This window comes from Lepus europaeus, chromosome 14, assembly GCF_033115175.1.
Source record: "Lepus europaeus isolate LE1 chromosome 14, mLepTim1.pri, whole genome shotgun sequence".
Classification (NCBI taxonomy): Eukaryota; Metazoa; Chordata; class Mammalia; order Lagomorpha; family Leporidae; genus Lepus; species Lepus europaeus.
The window spans coordinates 1,501,579-1,521,771 of NC_084840.1; the positions used below are offsets into that span (position 1 = coordinate 1,501,579).

The 20,193-nt window shown below is 48.9% G+C and overlaps 1 protein-coding gene across 8 annotated transcripts in view; it reads left to right on the top strand.

Annotated features, from left to right (window-relative positions):
- The window catches only part of SMG7 (SMG7 nonsense mediated mRNA decay factor), a 76,757-nt gene that overhangs the window by 17,669 nt on the left and 38,895 nt on the right, over positions 1–20,193 (top strand). For 4 of the 8 annotated variants that reach the window (XM_062211477.1, XM_062211482.1, XM_062211485.1 and 1 more), the window contains exon 2: positions 11,805–11,941. The exons of 2 other annotated variants lie outside the window; for them this stretch is intronic. In XM_062211477.1, coding sequence (XP_062067461.1) covers positions 11,838–11,941 — 104 coding nt within the window. In that variant the 5' untranslated portion in view covers positions 11,805–11,837. Of the gene's footprint in view, positions 1–9,104; positions 9,181–10,849; positions 11,004–11,804; positions 11,942–20,193 lie in introns of all 8 variants that reach the window. 2 more of the 8 variants (XM_062211478.1, XM_062211479.1) reach the window with 2 other exon arrangements.

Below are 20,193 nucleotides of genomic sequence, written 5' to 3' on the forward strand. Positions count from 1 at the left end.
GTGGAGCAGCTGGAACTTGAAACGGCGCCCATATAGGATGCTGGCACCGCAGGTGGTGGCTTTTACCCGCTACACCACAGAGCCAGCCCCTAGATTTATTTATTTTTTGAAAGATGGGGTTAGAGAGGGAGGGGGAGAGATAGAGAGAGAGAGAGAGAATCTTCCATCTGCTCTTTTAAGCCTCAAATGGCTGTAATGGCCAGGCTGGAGCCAGGAGCTTCATCTGGATCTCCCATGTGGGTTCAGGGGCCCAAGCGCTTGATCCATGTTGACTGCTTTCCCAGACACATTATCAGGGAGCTGGATGGAAAGTGGAGCAGCAAAAACCAGAATTGGTTCCCATATGAGATGGCAGTGTTGGGTAGAAGTTAACCTGCTCCTCCGGTCCTTGAAAGCAAGTTCCTTGGTGATGACCTTTGACCCCTGCCGTGGGTTAGCTTCTGTCTCTGCAGTCTGCGCCTTTGGTGGTTTCATTTCTGACACTGAGGCTTGTATAGAGTAGCCGCAAGGAATGATCATTTTATACAGAGATTGCTTGTTTTATTTTTTTAAAGCAGGGTTACAGAGCGAGAGAAGGAGAGAAGTCTTCCATCTGCTGGCTCACTCCCCAGATGGCCACGGTGGCCGGAGCTGGGCCCGGCTGAAGCAGGAGCCAGGAATTCCATCCAGATCTCCCGAATAGCCTTCCTCTGCTGCCTTGCCAGGCACATTAACAGGAAGCTGGATCAGAAGCAGAGCAATCAGGACTTGACCTGGCGCTCTGATGTGGGAGGATGCTGGTGCGCCGTTGTCACAGGCAGCCCTGAAACCACTGTGCCAGTATCTGTGCCTTGAACTATCTGACGTGAGGTCCATTCCAGCCAGTGATGCGTGAGATGGTACTGCTGATTTTTGGATGGCATGACTGTCGGAATAATTGATACAGCTTAGTCTTATTCTGATGTAAACGAGACTGAGCACCCTGAGCCAGAAACAAGCTGTACCATTGTCATTAAGAAGTGCTCCAGTGCTCCTCCACTCTAGGTGTACCATGGGAGGATGGGGCCTAGGAGTTCGCTTCCCTCAGCTCTGAGAAGTGGAAAGGGCTCTAGCTCCTTTGAGCTGAAAAGGTTGGAGACCTAGGCTCAAGTCTGTTAATTTCTTGTTGTCACGGTGACAGCTCACCAACAACATGGTTACCAGAAGTTTGAAGTGGACCCCACTGGGCTAACATCTGGGGTTTCTGGGGGAGAATCCTCTACCTTGCCTTTTCCATTTCTTGGGGCTGCACTCCTCCCGGCTCGCAGCTGTTCCCACCCCGTCTTCCCCGACATCCTGCCTGCCTCTGGTGTGTCAGTATCCCTGTGATGACAGTGCCCTACTTGGAGAATCCAGAAAAACCTCCCCTTCTCAAAGTCCTTAATCATGCCTGAAACATTCCTCAGAGGTGCTGGGGGTCAGGCTGTGGCCATCTTTGGGGGGCCATTCTACCTTCCACAGCAGCCATCCAGCCTGGAGCAGCATCTCAGATCACACCTCAGATGTCAGCCTGTGGGGACACTGCAGAACCCTGTAACCCAGAACCCAGAGAGCACTCAGCCGACACCAGCCCTCTGCTGTGGGAGTTGGTGCCAGTTGCTTCCCCTGTTCAGGACAGGTTAGCCCCAGCCCCTGTTTCTTCTCAGTTGCCCCTGCGTAAGTACGGGGTTGGTAGGTTAGTGATTGCATCTGAATCTTGTGTCTGTGCTCTTAACTGCAAGGGAAGCTGGTAAACCTGTAATAAGAAACAGGTTCTGTCTTGGGCATCAGGTTAGGGTATGTGTGTGTGTGTGTGGGGGGGTGTCTTAAAAATAGGACAGGAAATTCAAATGCTAGGCCTCAAAGAATACCAACCAGAGAGCGTATAGACTTGAGAGTCATTGTGCAAGGATTCTTTCACGTGACAGACTGTGTCCCAGAGATACACAGCGAATGAGAGACACTTTGCTGCAGTGCCAGCGGGAGCAGGATGGGAAGCCAGAGTCATGTGCCAGGACCTTAGCAGAAGTCAGCGCCGTTTTCCTGAGAGCCCGACAGCAAGGGTTTTCACTTAGCATCCATTGGGCCGCTCGTACTCTGTGGATTTAGCATCCATGTAGTCAGTAAAATGTGGATTGAAAATACTGTTTTTATTTATTTTTTAAAGATTTATTTATTATTTGAAAGTCAGAGTTAGAGAGAGGAGAGGCGGGGCGGGGGTAGGTCTCCATCCACTGGTTCACTCTTGAGATGGCGGCAACAGCCGGAGCTGCACCAATGTGAAGCCAGGAGCCAGGAAATTCTTCCAGGTCTCCCACGTGGGTACAGGGGACCCAAGGACTTGGGCCATCTTCTACTTTCTACTTTCTTCTGCTTTCCCAGGCCATAGCAGAGATCTGGATTGGAAAAGGAGCAGCTGGGTCTCAAACCGGCACCCGTATGGGATTCTGGCGCTTCGGGCCAGGGCGTTAACATGCTGCGCTGCACCACAGCGCCGTCCCTTTCTTTTATTTATTTATTTATTTTTTAGAAATAAGATTTTTTTTTAAATTTTTTTTTTTTTATTTTTTTGACAGGCAGAGTGGATAGTGAGAGACAGAGAGAAAGGTCTTCCTTTTTGCCATTGGTTCACCCTCCAATGGCCGCCGCGGATGGCGCATCTCGCTGATCCGAAGCCAGGAGCCAGGTGCTTCTCCCGGTCTCCCATGCGGGTGCAGGGCCCAAGGACTTGGGCCATCCTCCACTGCCTTCCCGGGCCATAGCAGAGAGCTGGCCTGGAAGAGGGGCAACCAGGATAGAATCCGGCGCCCCAACCGGGAGTAGAACCCGGTGTGCTGGTGCCACAAGGCGGAGGATTAGCCTGTTAAGCCACGGCGCCGGCCATTTTTATTTATTCTTAAAATTTATCTGAGAGGCAGAATTATGGGGGGGGGGGGTTTGTGGAATCTTGCATCTGTTGATTCATTCCCTAAATGGTTACAACAATTAGGACTGGGCCTTTCTCCCACATGGGTGGCAGGAGCCCAAGCACTAGGGCCTTCTTCTGTTGCTTTCCCAGGCACATTAACTGGGAGCTATATCAAAAGTGGAGCAGCTGGGACTTGAACCAGTGCCCATATGGGATGCCAGCCTGGTTGAAAATGTTTTTAAAAATCTGCATGTACTGTATATGTACAGACTTCCTTGTCATTTTTCCCTAAATGGCATCTTGTAACAGACTACTTGCATAAAATCTATATTGCACTAGACATCATAAGCGATCTAGAAATGATATCTGCAGATACAGTGCATTTCAGAGAAAGGACTTGTGTGTGTCCTTAGATGTCACCTATGGGGTCATGGGACTGGTTCCCATCAGGAGCTCTGTTGCATTTCTTGCCTGTTCACCGAAAGTTGCTGTTGGCTGAACCCTTGCCTGTTGAAGGGTGCCATGATGATAGTGGGTGGAGGAAGGTGGGTGGGTTCTGGAACTTCTGTGTGAGTGGCAGTTGCTCAAGCATTTGGGCTGTCTCCTGCTGCTTTCCCAGGCACTTGAGCAGGAAGCTGAATTGGAAGCGGAGCAGCTGAGATGGGAACTGGTGCTCAGATACGGGGTGCTGGCATTGCAAGCAGCAACATAACCTGCTGTTCCACAGTGGCCGGTTAGCCTGCAAAATGTAGTATTGTCTTTTGCTTGAAACAGTCTATTAAAATTTAAATAAATTTTAAAACAAGGAAAAAAAGTGAACCGACTAGTGGAATATCTCTCTCTCCCCATCTCTTCATCTCTCCCTCTGCCTTCAAGTATGTGAAAATAAATAACATTAAAAAAAAGTTCAGCCACGAGTGCTGTCTTTTTTTTTTTTTTTTAAATTTTATTTATTTGAGAGGTAGAGTTACAGACAGTGAGAGGGAGAGTCAGAGAGAGAGAGAGAGAGAGATCTTCCTTCCCTTGCTTCACTCCCCAGACGGCCGCAACAGCCGGAGCTGCGCCAATCTGAAGCCAGGAGCCAAGAGCGTCTTCTGGTTTTCCCCTGTGGGTGCAGGGGCCCAAGTATTTGGGCCATCTTCTACTGTTTTCCCAGGCCATAACAGAGAGCTAGATTGGAAGTGGAGCAGCCGGAACTAGAACTGGCGCCCATATGGGATGCTGGCACCACAAGCAGAGGATTAACCTACTGTACCACAGTGCCAGCCCTATCACTCCTGTCTTTATTACTCCTCTAGTGTCGTTTTCCCTGCCTGCTTTTGAGATTTTTGTCTTTTATCATTATATTTCAACTATTTCATTAAAAGGCCATTGTGTGCTTTTTTAAAAAAAATTCATTTATTTACTCAAGAGGTAGAGTTACAGACAGAGGGAGAGAGAGAGAAAGGGGATGGAAGGGCATTTATGTCTTAGATGACACTTAACACAGTTATGTAGCATGGAGATTGTCTCCCTTTCCTCCTTTGTAAAATCATGCATTAGGAACTGTTTATGATCATTAGTTTTGGTCCCAAACCAAAGAAAAATTACTTGTAGCGATGATTTAGAGGACTAGTCTGAAGTTACTATTGAATTCTCTTTGTATTTATTTCCCTGTATAATCTATGTGAGAAAACAAAGTAAACCTGTGTTACCTGGCAGTTGTCTTAGTAATCAAACGTTTCTAAAATAGGTATTTTTCTGCACTGTGTTGAAGAGAAAGAGAAAAAAATATAATGAGATGGGAATGAGATGCTGGGGCCAGGGGAGGGAGAGTTCTTCAGGGTTGGGGAGAGGGGCTGAGATGGGCTTCGTGCTCTTCAAGAGGCGAGCTTGGAAGAAATGATAAGCACTAGGGTCCGGACCAAGTGCTCTAGACTTGGGAGGCAGCCGTGATGGCTCAGGTGCTTGGTCCCTGCCACCATGGGAGACCTGGATGGAGTTCCATACTCTTGGCTTTGGTCTGGCCTAACCCTGGCTGTTGTAGGTATTCGGGTGGTAAGCCCACAGATGGAAGGTCTTTCTGTATCTCTTTGTCATTCTGCTTTTCAAATAAAATGAAAATAAAGTACATTTTAAAAAAAGGAATGTCCCACACATCTTACCCTGAGAACTGGAAGAGTGCACAGTGTTACCCAGCGTGCAGTCAGCGTTGTAAATAAAAGGCAAGATTTTTGCCAAGAGAATAAAGTGCCTGTTGAGCACTAAGTGCTGTAGGAGCTGAGACCTTTTCTGAAACTGAAAGAAAATGGTTAGAGGAGAAAGGAAGCCAGGAGGAAGGGCCTGGTCCAGGTGCAGCGCCCAGCTGCCCCACCAGAGGAGCGCACTTTCTGGAGTGAACGAAGGAAGCTGGAGTCCTCCAGCCTGCGCCCTGGGAAAAGCAAGATAATGGAGATCGTCCCTAATTTCAGGGCCTCCATGAGGCCCTGCTGCCTCCCTTCTTTGTCCCGATAGGCTCTTTGTTGTCAATGCAGTCAGTTTGCCCTCCAGCTCCTGCCATTGTTCCTGTGGACCACGTTGTGTATACTCAGTTCCTCCCCAATCCGCTGCTGGAGTTAGTCCACCTGCTGACCCCCTCTCTGATGGGAAGAGTCTCATGAGACCCTCAGGGACAGGCCCACGCGGACCAGGTGTCAGTTCAGGCCTCTGTCCACTTGATGCAGTGACGACAGCGACACCCCGTTCAACCGATCCACCTCCTGCTTCTTGGGGTGCTGCTCGGTCTGTCCTTCCCCTTCTCAGTCTCGCCTCCGGGTATTGGAGTTTCTCGGACTTTGTGCTCGTCCACTCCCTGCTTTGGAAATCTTGTCTTCTCTCTGGCTCTGAGCGCTGTCGGTGTGCCGGTGACTCCCACTGGATGCTGTGCTCCAGGACTCTGTAACAGACTGCCGGTTGCATTCTCTTGGACGTCTCATAGTAATCTCAAACTTATCATTACAAAAAACACTAGCAAATGCTTGTATAATACCAAATGCAGAACACTGGTGCCCAAGACGGTCTCTTTGTACAGAGCCCACGTTGGTGGCCGTCCCCATGTGAGTAAGCAGCAGACCTACTGTTCTAGCTTCTTGGGCTGAAAACCACGGAAACATCTTTTCTCCTCCCCGTGTTTGAGTCAGCATTCATTCTGTTGTCAAATGTAATTAAACTGGGTCTGATCAGATTTTGCCATCTCTGTTGCCTCTAACTGGTAAGCCAGTCACTTTAGGCTACGAGCAATGGGCAGACCTGTTGAAATGTAAGTTAGGTCATGTCCCATCTTTGCTCAGAGCCTCCAGAGGTCTCCCATCTCTGACTGTCTAGGTCGAGTGGGATCTGACCTGCTTGGTCCCAGTTCAGGACCTCAGCTGGGAGGGCTGTGATGGTCAGGAAAACTGGGCATCTCTTCACGTGTTCCCCGATCGTCGGCTTCACCCTGTGGTGATAGGCACAAAGCAGAAGCCCAGTGCACAAGTGCTTGTCAGGTCTGCGTCAGCTTTGCCAAAGGCAGGTGTGTGTCAGTGCCCAGGGTGGGTGTGAAGGGGGTTACAGGCGTGCAGACCTGGAAGTGTGTGCTTCGTCGGGAGACCAGGGGTAAAATATAATGTACAGACGGCTCTGTGTGCCTGCCTCAGGTCTAATGTGCTCAGTTATTCGGTTCTAATTCAGGATCCTTTTCACAGGCAGATAGAAAATAAGAAAAGAACTCTAGGTAAAACTGTCATCCAAAGTATGGGCTAAGCCTGGGTCTTTGGAAAAATCAGATTTGACTTTTATAAATCCTTTATTTTTAAGTATCAGAGACCACATAGAAGTAGAGAATATACTATTTGTACCATAATAACTTAGACTATTAGTTAAATCAAACAGTATTTTAAATATTGTTGCTAGCTGAGTTAATTTGTCCATGTCCATTTCCTGTGTTTTTGCATACCCTTAATTAGGAAGTTATTAGAAGAAAACTTTGATTTCTTTTAATCTAAATTTATATGGTGTTTTTACATTATTATATAAAGGACCATTCAGTCATTTTTAATCTATTTTTCTTCCCTGTAATTTGCCATAAGCTGTTAACAACTCCCCACCCCATTTTTTTTTCTTTTGTTATTTACTTAGATACTTTTTTTTTCTAAAATTTTTTCAGAGCAGTTGTAGGTGCACAGCGACATTAAGATGACGGTGAAGACGTTTTCAGTGTACCCCCTGCCACAGCAAATGCGTAGTCCCCTTCATTGCCAGCACCCCTTACAGTGGCACATTTGTCATAGTTGTTGAACCCACACCGACACGGTGATCACCCAGAGGCCATAGTTCACATTGGGGTTCTCGGGGGTTGCAGGTACAGAGGTTTGCACAGATGTGTGTCGACGTGAGTCCACCAGCATCATCGTGTCATGCAGCACTCGGTAGTCTCCCTCTTGCAGAGAGCTCGCTGGCCTTACGTGCATTCTGGGGAACCGTCCTTGGAATGTTGACTGTGGATCTCTTCGCGCGCTGGCGCTGTGAGGTCCGGTCCTGTCTCTGCTCCTAGCCAGCAGCAGCAGGCGCAACCCCCAGTCAGCCCTGTACCTGCTCGCAAGGGGAAGCATCTGCCAGCTCCCCATGGAGCTGTGTTGCTGAGCTTTAGGTAGCTTAGGAGTGTTCACGCAGTTTTTGGGTTTTGTTTTTAAGATTTACTTACTTATTTGAAAGGCAGAGTGACAGAGAAGGGGAGAGAGAGAGATACCGAGATTTCTCACTTGTTGGTTTCACTCCCCAAATGGCCACAAGGAGCCTGGACAGCCTATCAGATCTCCCAAGTGGGTGGCAGAGGTCCAGTACTTGGGCCATCCGCTGCTGCTTCCCAGGCCACTGGCAGGGTCTGGACTGGAAGCAGAGCAGCTAGGACTCTAGTGCGGGATGCTGGCATTCCAAGTGGCAGCGGTGCTGCTGTCCTCCTTTTCTTTCTTTCTTTTTTTTTTTTTTTTTTTAAAAAGATTTACTTATTTTAAAAGTAGAGTTACACAGACAAGGAAAGGCAGAGAGACAGAGAGATCTTCCATCTGCTGGTTCACTCCCCAATTGGCCACAAAGGCCAGAGCTGCACCAATCCGAAGCCAGGAGCCAGGAGCTTCTTCTGGGTCTCCCTCGTGGGTGCAGGGGCCTAGGGTCTTGGGCCATCTTCTGCTTTCCCAGGCCACAGCAGAGAGCTGGATGGGAAGTGGAGCAACCGGGACTCGAACTGGCACCCAAATAGGACACCTGCACGGCGGGTGGTGGCTTTTACCCGCTGTGCCACAGCATCAGCTCCTGTCCCTCTCCTTTTAAAGTTTGTTTATTTGAAAGGCAGAGTGACAGAGAGAGGAGGAAGAGACAAATAGAAGTCTTCCCATCTGTCGGTTTACTGCCCTCATGTGGGACTGGGCCAACTGGAAGCCAGCAGCCAGGAACTTCAGCTGGGTCTCCCACGGGAGTGGCAGCCACCCAAGGACTTGAGCCATCAGCTGCTGCCTCCCAGGGTGTGGATTAGCAGCAAAGTGGATGGGAAAGGAGGTGGGATTCAATCCCAGGCACTCTGATACGGCACGTGGGTGCCCCCAAGCCACGGCTTAACCCACTGTACCACGAAACTGCCCTTGCTAAATGCATTTTCAGTTTGATACATCAGGGCTGGCGCTGTGGCATAGTGGGTAGAACCGCCACCTGCAGTGCCAGCACCCTGTATGGGTGCTGGGGCTGCTCCACTTACGATCTAGCTCCCTGCTGATGTGCCTGGGAAAGCAGCTGGGTGGTCTCTTCCTGTCTGCATAGCTCTGGCTTTCCCGGGGTCTTGATAGTTGGAATCATTCAGGGTGCGGCCGTTTCAGAATGGCTTCTTTCACTGAGTAGCACTCATTTGAAGTTTCCCCTGGTCTCTTAATGGCTTGATTATTCATTTCTTTCTTTTTTAATAATGTTTATGAATTTTTGCTTTTTTAAAAAAATATTTGTTTCATTTATTTGAAAGGCAGAGTTGTAGAGAGGTGAGGGGGGGGGGGAGAGAGAGAGAGAGAGAGAGAGAGACTTCCATCCATTGGTTCACTCCCCGAATGGCCACAGCGGCCGGAGCTGAGCCGATCCTAAGCTAGGAACCAGGAGCTTCTTCAGGATCTCCCACGCAGGTGCAGGGGCCAAAGACTTGGGCCATCTTCTGCTTTTCCAGGCCACAGCAGAGAGCTGGATTGGAAGAGGAGCATCCAGGACTAGAACTGGTACTCACACGGGATGCGGCACTTCAGGTAGGGGCTTTAACCGGTTGCACCTCAGTGCTGCCCCACCACCACTATTTTATAAAAAAGGTTTATTTACTTATTTGAAAGTCAGAGTTATAGAGATAAAGCGAGAGAGAGAGAGAAGAGAAGAGAAATCTTCCATCTGTTTGCTCACTCTCCAGATGGCTGCAATGGCCAAGGTTAGGCCAGGCCAAAGCTGGGAACCAGGAGCTTCATCCTGGTCTCCCACATAGGTGGCAGGGGACCATTCCCTTTGGCCATCTTCCCCTGCTTACCCCAGGCCATTAGCAGGGAGCTGGATCAGAAGTAGAGTAGATGGTACTTGAACCAGCACCTATATTGGCATGCATACACTTGCAGGTGACGGCATTGCCTGCCATGCCACAGTGCCAGCCTCCCTTCTGACCATTTATATATTGAGATGCTCATTTTATTAAAAACTGCTTTGGGGCCAGCGCGTGGCTCACTTGGTTAATCCTCTGCCTGCAGTGCCAGCATCCCATATGGGCACCGGTTCTAGTCCCGGTTGCTCCTCTTCCAGTCCAGCTCTCTGCTGTGGCCGGGGAAGGCAGTGGAGGATGGCCCAAGTGCTTGGGCCCCTGCACTGCATGGGAGACCAGGAAGAAGCACCTGGCTCCTGGCTTTAGATCAGCATAGCTCCACTGTAGCGGCCATCTGGGGGGTGAACCAACGGAAGGATGACCTTTCTCTCTCACTCTGTCAAATAAAAAAAAAAAAAACTGCTTTTATTTTTCTTTGTTGCCTGTAAGGTATTCATTCTTTAAAAGCATGTTTTAAATACTTTATATTATGTGTGTGTTTTATTTCATGAGGTTATAGTGGTTATTGTAAAGAATGGGTTATTTTTTTGAGGGGTTGAATCAGGGTGTGCATTTGGCCTAGCAGTTGGGATACACAAATCCCAGACATTGGAGTACTGAGTTCAAGTCCCCACTCCACTCCCAGTTCTTGGGCAACAGCGGAAGTGGTTAAGTCTGCCACCGTGCGGGAGACCGGGATTTCCAGTTCTTGTTTCCTGGCTTTCCTCGCTCCTACCACTGTGGGCGTTTGGCGACCTCCCTGTCTCACTCTGCCTCTCAAATAAATTGATCCCCCAAAAGGAGAAGTTTGTTGTTCCTCATCCTCAGGTGAAAATTTCTTCAGTTTGTTTGTCAAATTTAAGCAGCTTTCACTTTTAGGGTATTGGCCATTTATTGAGAGACTGTTTAGTCCAAATCAGGTGTCTTGGCAGCCTCTGAGCTGGCACTGGGTGTACATATCTGGAGGTGAGGATGTGTGATGTGGCTTCCTGGGAGGACTTGGCCAGCCACGGTGCTCTCATAGAACGTGCTGAGTCTTAAGGGGGTTAGTCATACAAGAAAAGGAGAGGGGAAGGTTTCCAGGAGGAGTAAAGACTCCAAGGGGCCAAACAGCAAGGAGCTAAGAGTCATTTTGGTTCATGGGATTGGAAAGCTGAGGAGCTTGGCTTTTGTCGTGAGCTATGTTCTCGCGGTATTTTCCACAGAAGTCCAGCTGGGACCCTAAAGAGCAATGGGATGCGTGTTTTGGAGCCACCAAGCTCCTTTCCAGAAGTATTTTTACAATTATGAAAAAGTTTGTTTCTGTTCTAGAACCGATTAGTGTGAGCTCTTAGCTTCTCTTCCCTGACTTACAGAATGAGGGTAATTGTCCTGGACTGTTGGGAGGAGAAATAATGACTGTTGATGATGATAATAACAATGTGGCGAACGTGTGTGGAGGGCTTACTTGCCAAGGAGCACTCCTAATGACTTGTGTTACTTCATTTAATCCTCAGACATCTCAGTGAGGTAGGTGCTTCTGCTATCTCCATCATCTAACAAAGTGGGCGTGGAGAAGTTACTCAGTATGGTACCTGACTCTACTGCACGGTGCTCCCATCCTGGGATGCTGCACAACAGCATTTAGCACAGTAACTTGCACAGAAAAATGTAAGCAGTGTGAATTATAATAACTCTAATGATCAGCAGCCAATAAATTAACTTACTTTGCTCAAATCTTTGAATTAAATTGAAGTCCCCAAGGACTTGTGTGGCTTTTCCCATGGCTCGACTTAGTCATTGCTGAACGCAGATGGTGCGCGACCCGAGACTCTGCCTTGAAGACGGCCTTGCATTGCCTCTCTTGCTGTCTGTCTACACCAGAGTTTAAATCCATGGCAGGGACCATGTCTGCTGTCATCTGGTACACACAGAAATGAGCAAATAGTGTTTAATGAGAGCAGATGTAACACCTGGCGTTTCACCCTAAGAATGTAAGCATTATCTCACCACCCATGACTGTGGGTTAATTGCTGTCCGGGCTTTCCCTTGTCAGGAATGCGTCTGCCTCCGTTGTCCAGGGCTTTCTCTCCCTGTCCTGCAGGCCCCTGCTGGGGCCCAGCCTGTAGGTATCACCCATAACGCTTTAGTCTAAAACTAAAATGTTCCAGAAATATGTGGAACACATGTCTAAATTGTGTATTCTAAGAAACTGTATAAGAAGGAAAAAGGCTTTGCTATTTTGGCTTTGCCTGTCACATTGTCATTTCAAATAAAGAGAAATACTGTTTTGTGTGAGTTAACGCCTGTTTTCCCCTCTCCTCTGTCTAGAGTGTCTTAAAGCATTCTACCTTGTGAGATTGGATGTTCTGGCAGATAGTCATTGTGGGAGAAAACGTTTCATGTAAGTCCCAGATGAGGACCGAAAACTTGAAGTCAGAGGAGCGTCTGAAATCGAGTACTATTAGGTAGGATACAAATTACAAGGGATTTGTCCTTTTTTTTCCTTTTAGAGATGTATATTGAAAGTATTCGTATTGTGTGAACACTAATCGAAGAATCAGACTGTCTGAAGTATTTGATTTTGGCCAAGATGGGGGAAGGGCATGCTAAGGATTTGTTAACCTGTATGACTTCATGAGAACTTTGCCATATGTTTACCTTGTTATCAGCATTTATATCTTGTGGCCAAGGGAATTTAAAATATTCTTTAGTGAAGTAAATTTAAGAACTTTGTATGTTTATGTTTATGCATGAAGCTTTGAATATTTATGACCAGGTGGCTTCTGGTGCCAGAGTTGTGTTTTGGTTCTGTGCAGGGCTCATCGACTCCGCTGCACGCGTGAGTGTGGGTACTGCCCAGGCTTCCAGTGCCACTGCACTCAGGTGTGTGGGCGTGTGCTGACAGCTCCGAACATGCTTGATGCCAGGGCTGCCGCCTTTCATGGCGCGCGGGAGTCGCCCTCGCCGGTGCCGTGGCAGCTGTATTGGAAGGCCTGCTTTTCTGGCCGCCTCTGGAGCGAGGGTGCACGCTGCTGCCTCCGGCTGTGTGGCCTTGTGCTCCCTCTCCTCAGTAAGATGCGGGCATTGTTGCTTCCTGAGAGGCCAGGGATTTCATCACAGGCAGGCGTGGAGCAGGACCTGGCAGGCAGTGAGGGTCACATTGTTTAGTAGATGGGTCTGGAGCCTGTCGGCGTGATCAGTAGTTGGCTTGATGTACCATCAGGTCCGATGTCGAAGAAGCACTTGTTAAATGATAAAAATGTAAGGAGAACTAATGCTTAGAGAGAAGTGGGAAGGAAGAAGGGAGGGAGGGACATCTTAACCCAATTCATGTGTAATCTCTACCTCTGATTTTAGTTTCTCTTCACAATAAGAGTGCTCTTCATGACATTCAAACAGTTTGTTCTTCCTTGTTGTTCACCATTACTGTTTTTTTTTTTTTTAAGATTTATTTTATTTATTTGAAAGGCAGAGTTACAGAGAGATGAGGGAGAGGGAGAGAGGGGGAGAGAGAGAGAGAGAGAGATCCTCCATCCACTGGTTCACTCCCCAGGTAGCTGGGCCAGGCTGCAGCTAGGAGCCTCTTCTGGATCTCTCACATGGCCACAAGGGCCCAAGGACTTGGGTCATTCTCTGCTGCTTTCCCAGGTGGGATGAACCTGCATCCATGTGGGATGCCATAGTTGCAGGCGGTAGCTTCACCCGCTGCGCTGGCCCAAACCTGGGGTCTTTTACCCCCACCTTGATGTGTTGTCTTGTCAACCCCATGGACCCACAGCAGGAGTCCCACGAAGCACAGAGGGAAGAATGCCAGATGGGCAGTGATTGGGTGGTGGCCGAGGTGTCTGTCCCACACTGCTTCCTGTCTCTGAGGGATCAGCTGGCTCCTCTGTGTAACCTGCCTGTGGTGACCTGGCTCCTCTGTGCAACCTGCCTGTGGTGACCTGGCTCCTCTGTGTAACCTGCCTGCGGTGACCTGGCTCCTCTGTGCAACCTGCCTGCGGTGACCTGGCTCCTCTGTGTAACCTGCCTGCGGTGACCTGTTCTCCATGGCACTTGTCTCATCTGTGTACACCCCTCCACCCTCTCGTCTGCCCGTTGTCCAAGCTGACAGCTGGGAGTGATCGCGAATCTTTCCTCTGCTTCAAGATACAGAGTTCATGGGAAGTGCATATCACGAAAAAAAAATTTGCCATGAGTTTTAAAATTATTTTTGCACCAAAGTAAACTCACACTAACCTGTTAGCACCCGTTTGAACGAGATCTGGGGTGTGGCACTTAGAATGGTAAGACCTCAGTGTGAAGAGAACAGAACCGCTGGTGATGGGTTGGTGCAGCGGTTAGCACTGCTGTGGAGCCCTCCCAGCTCGGGGTGCCTGATTGCAGGCCTAGGCTCTGCTTCGGTTCCAGCTTCCTGCTGACGTGCGCCCTGGAGAGCAGCAGGGGTGGCTCAAGTGCTTGGTTCCCTGCCACCCAGGTGGGAGACCTGGGTTGAGTTCGGAGCTCCTGGCTTCAGCTCGGCCCGGCCCTGGCTGTTGTGGGAGTTTGGGGGAGTGAACCCGCAGGTGGAAGAGGGAGGAAGATGCCCCTGTGCTCACGCCGCGTTCTCTCTCTCTCTCTGCCTTTCAGATTAACAATGTAAATAAAGCGTTGTTTTTAAAAAAGAGAAAAAGAGCCCCTATCAGGGCAACATGAATTCTGCTCAGACTGGAACAAGAGCAGATTCAGGTTTCTGATGAGATTCAGGAGGAAGGACGGTGACATCATTGTTGCTTTATGAAAAGTGTGGCAGTGGTGGGGACGTTTCTTCTCGTTTGGGTATTTATAGCATCATTCACGCACCTCACAAAATTATCAACTAAAATTAGCCTGCAATAGATGTATCAGATTTCAAGTCCCGCCTGTGGTTGTCTGGGCATGCCAGACCAGTGATTCTGTGGGCCTTGTACAGCCTGCAGACTGGACATGCCCCTCCCTGCTCGTTTTGAGAAGGGGCAAGAAGATGCCGGAGGCCCGTGTGTGGTGGTGGACTGTCCACATCAGCTTGCAAGGAAGATACTAACCATGTCTGTGCCCTCATCGAGGGGTCCAGTGGTGCACAGCAGAAGAGCAGCCAACACACGGACGTCTCAGCTGGTTCAGCTTGTGCGTGCGGTGCCCAGAGCTTTGGAAGGACATTTTAGACGACTGGGATCATGATCCTGAAGCGTTTCTTCTGAGAATCTTAACAGGAGCTGAAACAGGGCTGTGCCAGTGCGGTCTGCGGCTGCCGAGAGGCGGAAGTGGGCCAGGCGGAGCCACAGCAGGTCGTTCGCAAGCAGAGTTCATGGCAGCAGGTTTGTTGCCTTTCCTGCCCACCAAGGAGAAGGTCGGCCAAAGCTGACACCCCGGAGACTCCCAGGAGAGCCCTCCTGCAGCGCGACGTGCTCCTGCCCACTCACTGCTCTCCGCAGGCCACTTCCTGAGCTTCAGTGGGAGATCCGTGGGCAGCCACCTGATTTAATTCCTTTTTTCATTTGTTTCCTAATCTCAAGAAATCTTTAAGGGGCACCGTGTTCCTTTAGGTAGTGATGTTAAGAGACAGCAGTGGCACGGAGCACTGTGGGACCTCAGTGCTCCAGGGGTGGCCGGATGTCACCTGATTGTTTACAAGAGTGCCCTGAATTTGGCGGAGCTTATGTCAGGAATGAAGTGTTAATATTTTTGTTCCATTTCTCTTGAACTTTTTGAAGTCTCTTCATATTTCTTGAATATAGATTTGTTGTCACCCGTCTGTGTTGTCACATCCTCACTTCCAGTTTTGACCTTTAAACATCCATCCTTTAGTAGTCTTGGGAAAATGCAGATGTAACCGTGCTGTTCCCTTACTTAACATGCAGCACTGGTTTCCTGTCAGGCCAGCGTGGGCTCCTTGGTGTGCTGTGCAAGGCATCCCACCACCCACACAGCCCTCAGTTCCCCAGCGCCTTCAGCGGCTGCCTGTCCTGTGTTTCGGGCTCCATGAGCTTTGCTTTTTATTGTCGCATGTTTCTTCTGTCTGGAAGAATAAGACCTTCTTAGTCAGAATTGGCTCTTCCTAAATGTAGATGCTCATCAGAGATTGTGGAGGGAAGGTGTGGGTACAGAACATTGGAGTGCTAGGAGATTCTTGCTTCATATACTGGTCTGGCTCCATAGAGAGCAAACAGGTGGTTTTGTTAACACATTAGAACTGAGGAGAACTGCTTCAGCGCTGCCCTGGGTTTTCTTTTCTAACTTCCATCCAGCAGCACAGCAGTATGACTGACGTATCCTGATTCATGGTCTGCCGCCAAGCTGCCGATGGGCCTGTGATGCTGTGTGGTGCGGATGAGCGCGTGCTTGTGTTGTGGTGTCCAGCCTGCTGCTTACTGCTTAGCACAATTAGGACTGGGTTCTCGTGTTTTATTATGAAAAAAACTCATGGAACCAAATTAAAAAAGTTAACAAAGTGGCAAAATCTACCTTGGCTCTTGCTTTAATAATAATTAAAAAAATAGCCTCCTCTTCTAAAATGAAGGATTTGCCTTTTCTTGGCTGGAAGTCTGTGTGTTGGCTTGTTTTCCTTGAATTCCAATCATAGAGAAAGGGAGCTGGGAACCATGTAAAAGGAATCTTATTTGTCCCTGGTTTGGAAATATCTTCTGTTTTTGAACCATGAATCTTACAGTGTGTTTTCTTTTTCTTTTTTTAATTTTTTATTATTATTATTTTTTTTGACAGGCAGAGTGGACAGTGAGAGAGACAGAGAGAAAGGTCTTCCTTTTGCCGTTGGTTCACCCTCCAATGGCCGCTGCGGCTGGCGCGCTGCGGCCGGCACACCGTGCTGATCTAAAGCCAGGAGCCAGGTGCTTCTCCTGGTCTCCCATGCGGTTGCAAGGCCCAAGAACCTGAGCCATCCTCCACTGCCTTCCCGGGCCACAGCAGAGAGCTGGCCTGGAAGAGGGGCAATCTGGAGAGAATCCGGTGCCCTGACCCGGGCTAGAACCCGGTGTGCCGGCGCCATAGGCAGAGGATTAGCCTAGTGAGCCGCGGCGCCGGCCAACAGTGTGTTTTCTTAAGAGAGAATATCCTATCCTGCATTTGTTACTTTGCATTGTTACATAAATATTGTGTAGGATCAAGCTATTTGTTAAAGATAACTCAAATTTTAGTTTTTTTCATCTACTGACATTGTAAAAAAAATTACAAAATAATTAAGCATTGAAAGCCCCAGGTCTATGGGTTATTACTATCAAACATTTCAGATTTTTTTCTTACATTCTTTTTTCTTTCAAGAATTATTTTTATTTGAAAGGCAGAGTGACGCAGAGAGAGGGATCCTGCAATCACTGGTTCAGTCCCCAAATGGCTGCAACCGTTGGGCCGGGCCAAGCTGAAGCCAGGAGCCAGGAGCTGCTTCCTGGTCTCTCACGTGGGAGCAGGGGCCCAAGCACTTGGGCCATCTTCCCTTGCTTTCCCAGGCACATTAGCAGGGACTGGATTGGAAGTGAAGCAGACAGGACTGGCACCAGCACCCATATGGGATGCTGGCACCGCAGCACCGGCCACCCCGCCACTCTGTTACGTTGCAGTGCTGCTAACTGGCAGGGTGACCTTGTGCGTGGTTCTTAACCTCTCTCCTTGGACTTCCCCCACTGTGAGGTGGGGACAATGATGGTGCCTTGTGCGGTTAAGTGATTGCTTTATGTAAAGCCCTCGCCAGTAGTGAGTGCTATTTATGGTGTTAGCTGTTGCAGTACCCAGTGCTTTGAATGCATTAAATGTATTTATAGAAGTGATGACTATGTGGTCTCATGGTTAGCCTTGGACATATGTGACTGTCACTGAATGCTTCAGATTTTATTCAGCCTCTTAATGGTTTTTTCTTTTATTGCTTGATAGAAATGTTTTATTTCTCATTTAATAAATTAAGACAGTATATTTAGTATTTTAGAAGTTTGTTTTAGGCCGGCGCCGTGGCTCACTAGGCTAATCCTCCGCCTGCGGCGCCGGTACACCGGGTTCTAGTCCCGGTCGGGGCACCGGATTCTGTCCCGGTTGCCCCTCTTCCAGGCCAGCTCTCTGCTGTGGCCCGGGAGTGCAGTGGAGGATGGCCCAAGTGCTTGGGCCCTGCACCCCATGGGAGACCAGGAGAAGCACCTGGCTCCTGGCTTCGAATCTGTGCGGTGCGCCGGCTGCAGCGCGTCGGCCGCAGCGCCATTGGGGAACGGAAAAGGAAGCCCTTCCTCTCTGTCTCTCTCACTGTCCACTCTGCCTGCACCCACGTGGGAGACCCGGAAGAGGCTCCTGGCTCCTGGCTTCAGCCTGACTCAGCTCTGGCTGCTGTGGCCATCTGGGGAGTGAACTGGCAGTTGGAAGATCTCTGTCTCTCTCTAACTCTGCTTTCAAATACATAAAATAAATCTTTGAAACAACAAAATAATCCTCTTGCCTGTCTGAATAACTATTTTGGGGACACAGAAAAGAAAGAATTAGTGAATAATAGACGCCAAGCCTTGTTTTAAACAGTTTGCCAATCAGTTCATTCAGAAATATCACATGGCCTCTAAGAGCTAACTGCTTCCGATTATATGAGGCTGTTGTTTTTTTTAACATTGTCCCCTTTGTGACAAGTTTACCATATGAATAAAAGCCGTCTCTACTCGGAAGACAGGATTGTTGGGAATTCCTCCTGTGGGAAGACTACTTGATCTGAGAGTTCAGACTTCCTGCTCATCCTGCTCGCTCAAGGGCAGGAAACCACACAGCGTTTCTGTTGAAGCACAGTTCATGTTTGGTGGCCACGCCCCCGTGCCCGTGTGGCTAAGGCAGGAAGATGGTGTGTCCGTGGTGGCTGCGGCTGTGCACCCACAACACTCCCCAGAGCCAGCCCAGCGTGGAGGGGACCTCATGCCCCGGCTGAGCCCCGTCACAGGGTGACAGCCCCTTGCTGTGCGCTTCCTGAGAATATCGTCAGCTTCCGTTTCTTTCTTTTATGAAAAGATGTTCTTATTTTAGGTTCGTTGACTTAAATGTCGTTTAATTGACAGCATGAAACAGGTGGCTAAGCCTATGTTAGTTTTTGTCATAGAACTTTGTTTATTCTAATGTGAAAGAAATAGAAACAACTTGGCTTTTGGAATCAGAAAGAACAAACTGACACTGCTTTGTGGCCATGGGCATGTTATTTTCTCTCAGTGCTTTGGTTTCCTCATTCATAAACGAGCATTGCAGCTGTCCCCAGAGCTCTGTTTTCCTGAATTTAGTGTGTCACTTCAGCGGAGCTAGGTTGTTTGAGTCGGTCACCTGTGCCCCTTTCAGAACCCGGGGGAGCGCGGCAGAGACGGAGCCCACTGCTCCTCAGACTGACGTTTCAGACACTTTACCCTTGCACGCTTTGTTGAACTTTTGTTATTACATTTTTCTTGGACAAATTATTACATATTAGTAAAGTTCTTATCTTTGTTGATATTTGTCTTCACAAATAAACCTTGATTGGAATGAGAAAACCTTAGATACATGATTCTAAGAAGAATTTGTTGCTAAAGTGGTAACAAAGTAGAGGCTTTGTAACTTTGCAGCGTAGGCAGGGAGGGAGAGGTCCTTGAATCCAGTAGAACCGGGTAATCGTCCCTGGCCAGAGAGCTGTGGGTGGTTCATGAACCAGCGCTCCAGGAGGGTTTGGAGGGAGGAGGGAGAAAGTTGTGGCATCGGTGTGGTAGAATATGTGGTGTGTGTATCAAGTTGTATGACCTTGGGATTTTAAGAGCAGATAGCCAGGCCGGTGCTGCAGCTCACTAGGCTAATCCTCCACCTGCGGCACCGGCACTCCGGGTTCTAGTCCCGGTCGGGGCACCGGATTCTGTCCCGGTTGCCCCTCTTCCAGGCCAGCTCTCTGCTGTGGCCCGGGAGTGCAGTGGAGGATGGCCCAAGTGCTTGGGCCCTGCACCCCATGGGAGACCAGGAGAAGCACCTGGCTCCTGGCTTCGGATCAGCGCAGTGCGCCGGCCGCGGCAGCCATTGGAGGGTGAACCAACGGCATAAGGAAGACCTTTCTCTTTGTCTCTCTCTCTCACTGTCCACTCTGCCTGTCAAAAAAATTTTAAAAAAATTAAAAAAAAAAGAGCAGATAGCCAACAGCCTTGCAAATAATTCTTTTAACACCGGAAGTTACCCCCAAAGTGAATGGTGAAGCAAGGCTGTTTGAGTGATGGAGTTGGATGTGATTGACAGTTTCGGACTGCGTGTAGCTGTTTATTGAGTAGTGTGTGTTTATACTGATAGTTCTCATGAAGCTTTTTGAAGGCTGGGGAGCATGAAAGAATTCACTTTACATTTTTATGAAATTAAAATCCACGATTAATTATAAAGTACCTAATAGATTATCTAAAAAATTTACTGTAGAAATTTAGAACCTTAATATTCTCTAGCTTTTATGTCAAGTTTTTTTTAACAAAATGGAAATCTCGGGCCAGCGCCGTGGCTCATTCGGTTAATCCTCCTCCCATGGCGCCGGCATCCCATATGGGTGCCTGGTTCTAGTCCCGGTTGCTCCTCTTCCAGGCCAGCTCTCTGCTATGGCCCGGGAAGGCAGTGGAGGATGGCCCAAGTGCTTGGGCCCTGCACCCCATGGGAGACCAGGATAAGCACCTGGCTCCTGGCTTCGGATTGGCGCAGTGCTGGCTGTAGCGACCGTTTGGGGGGGTGAACCAACGGA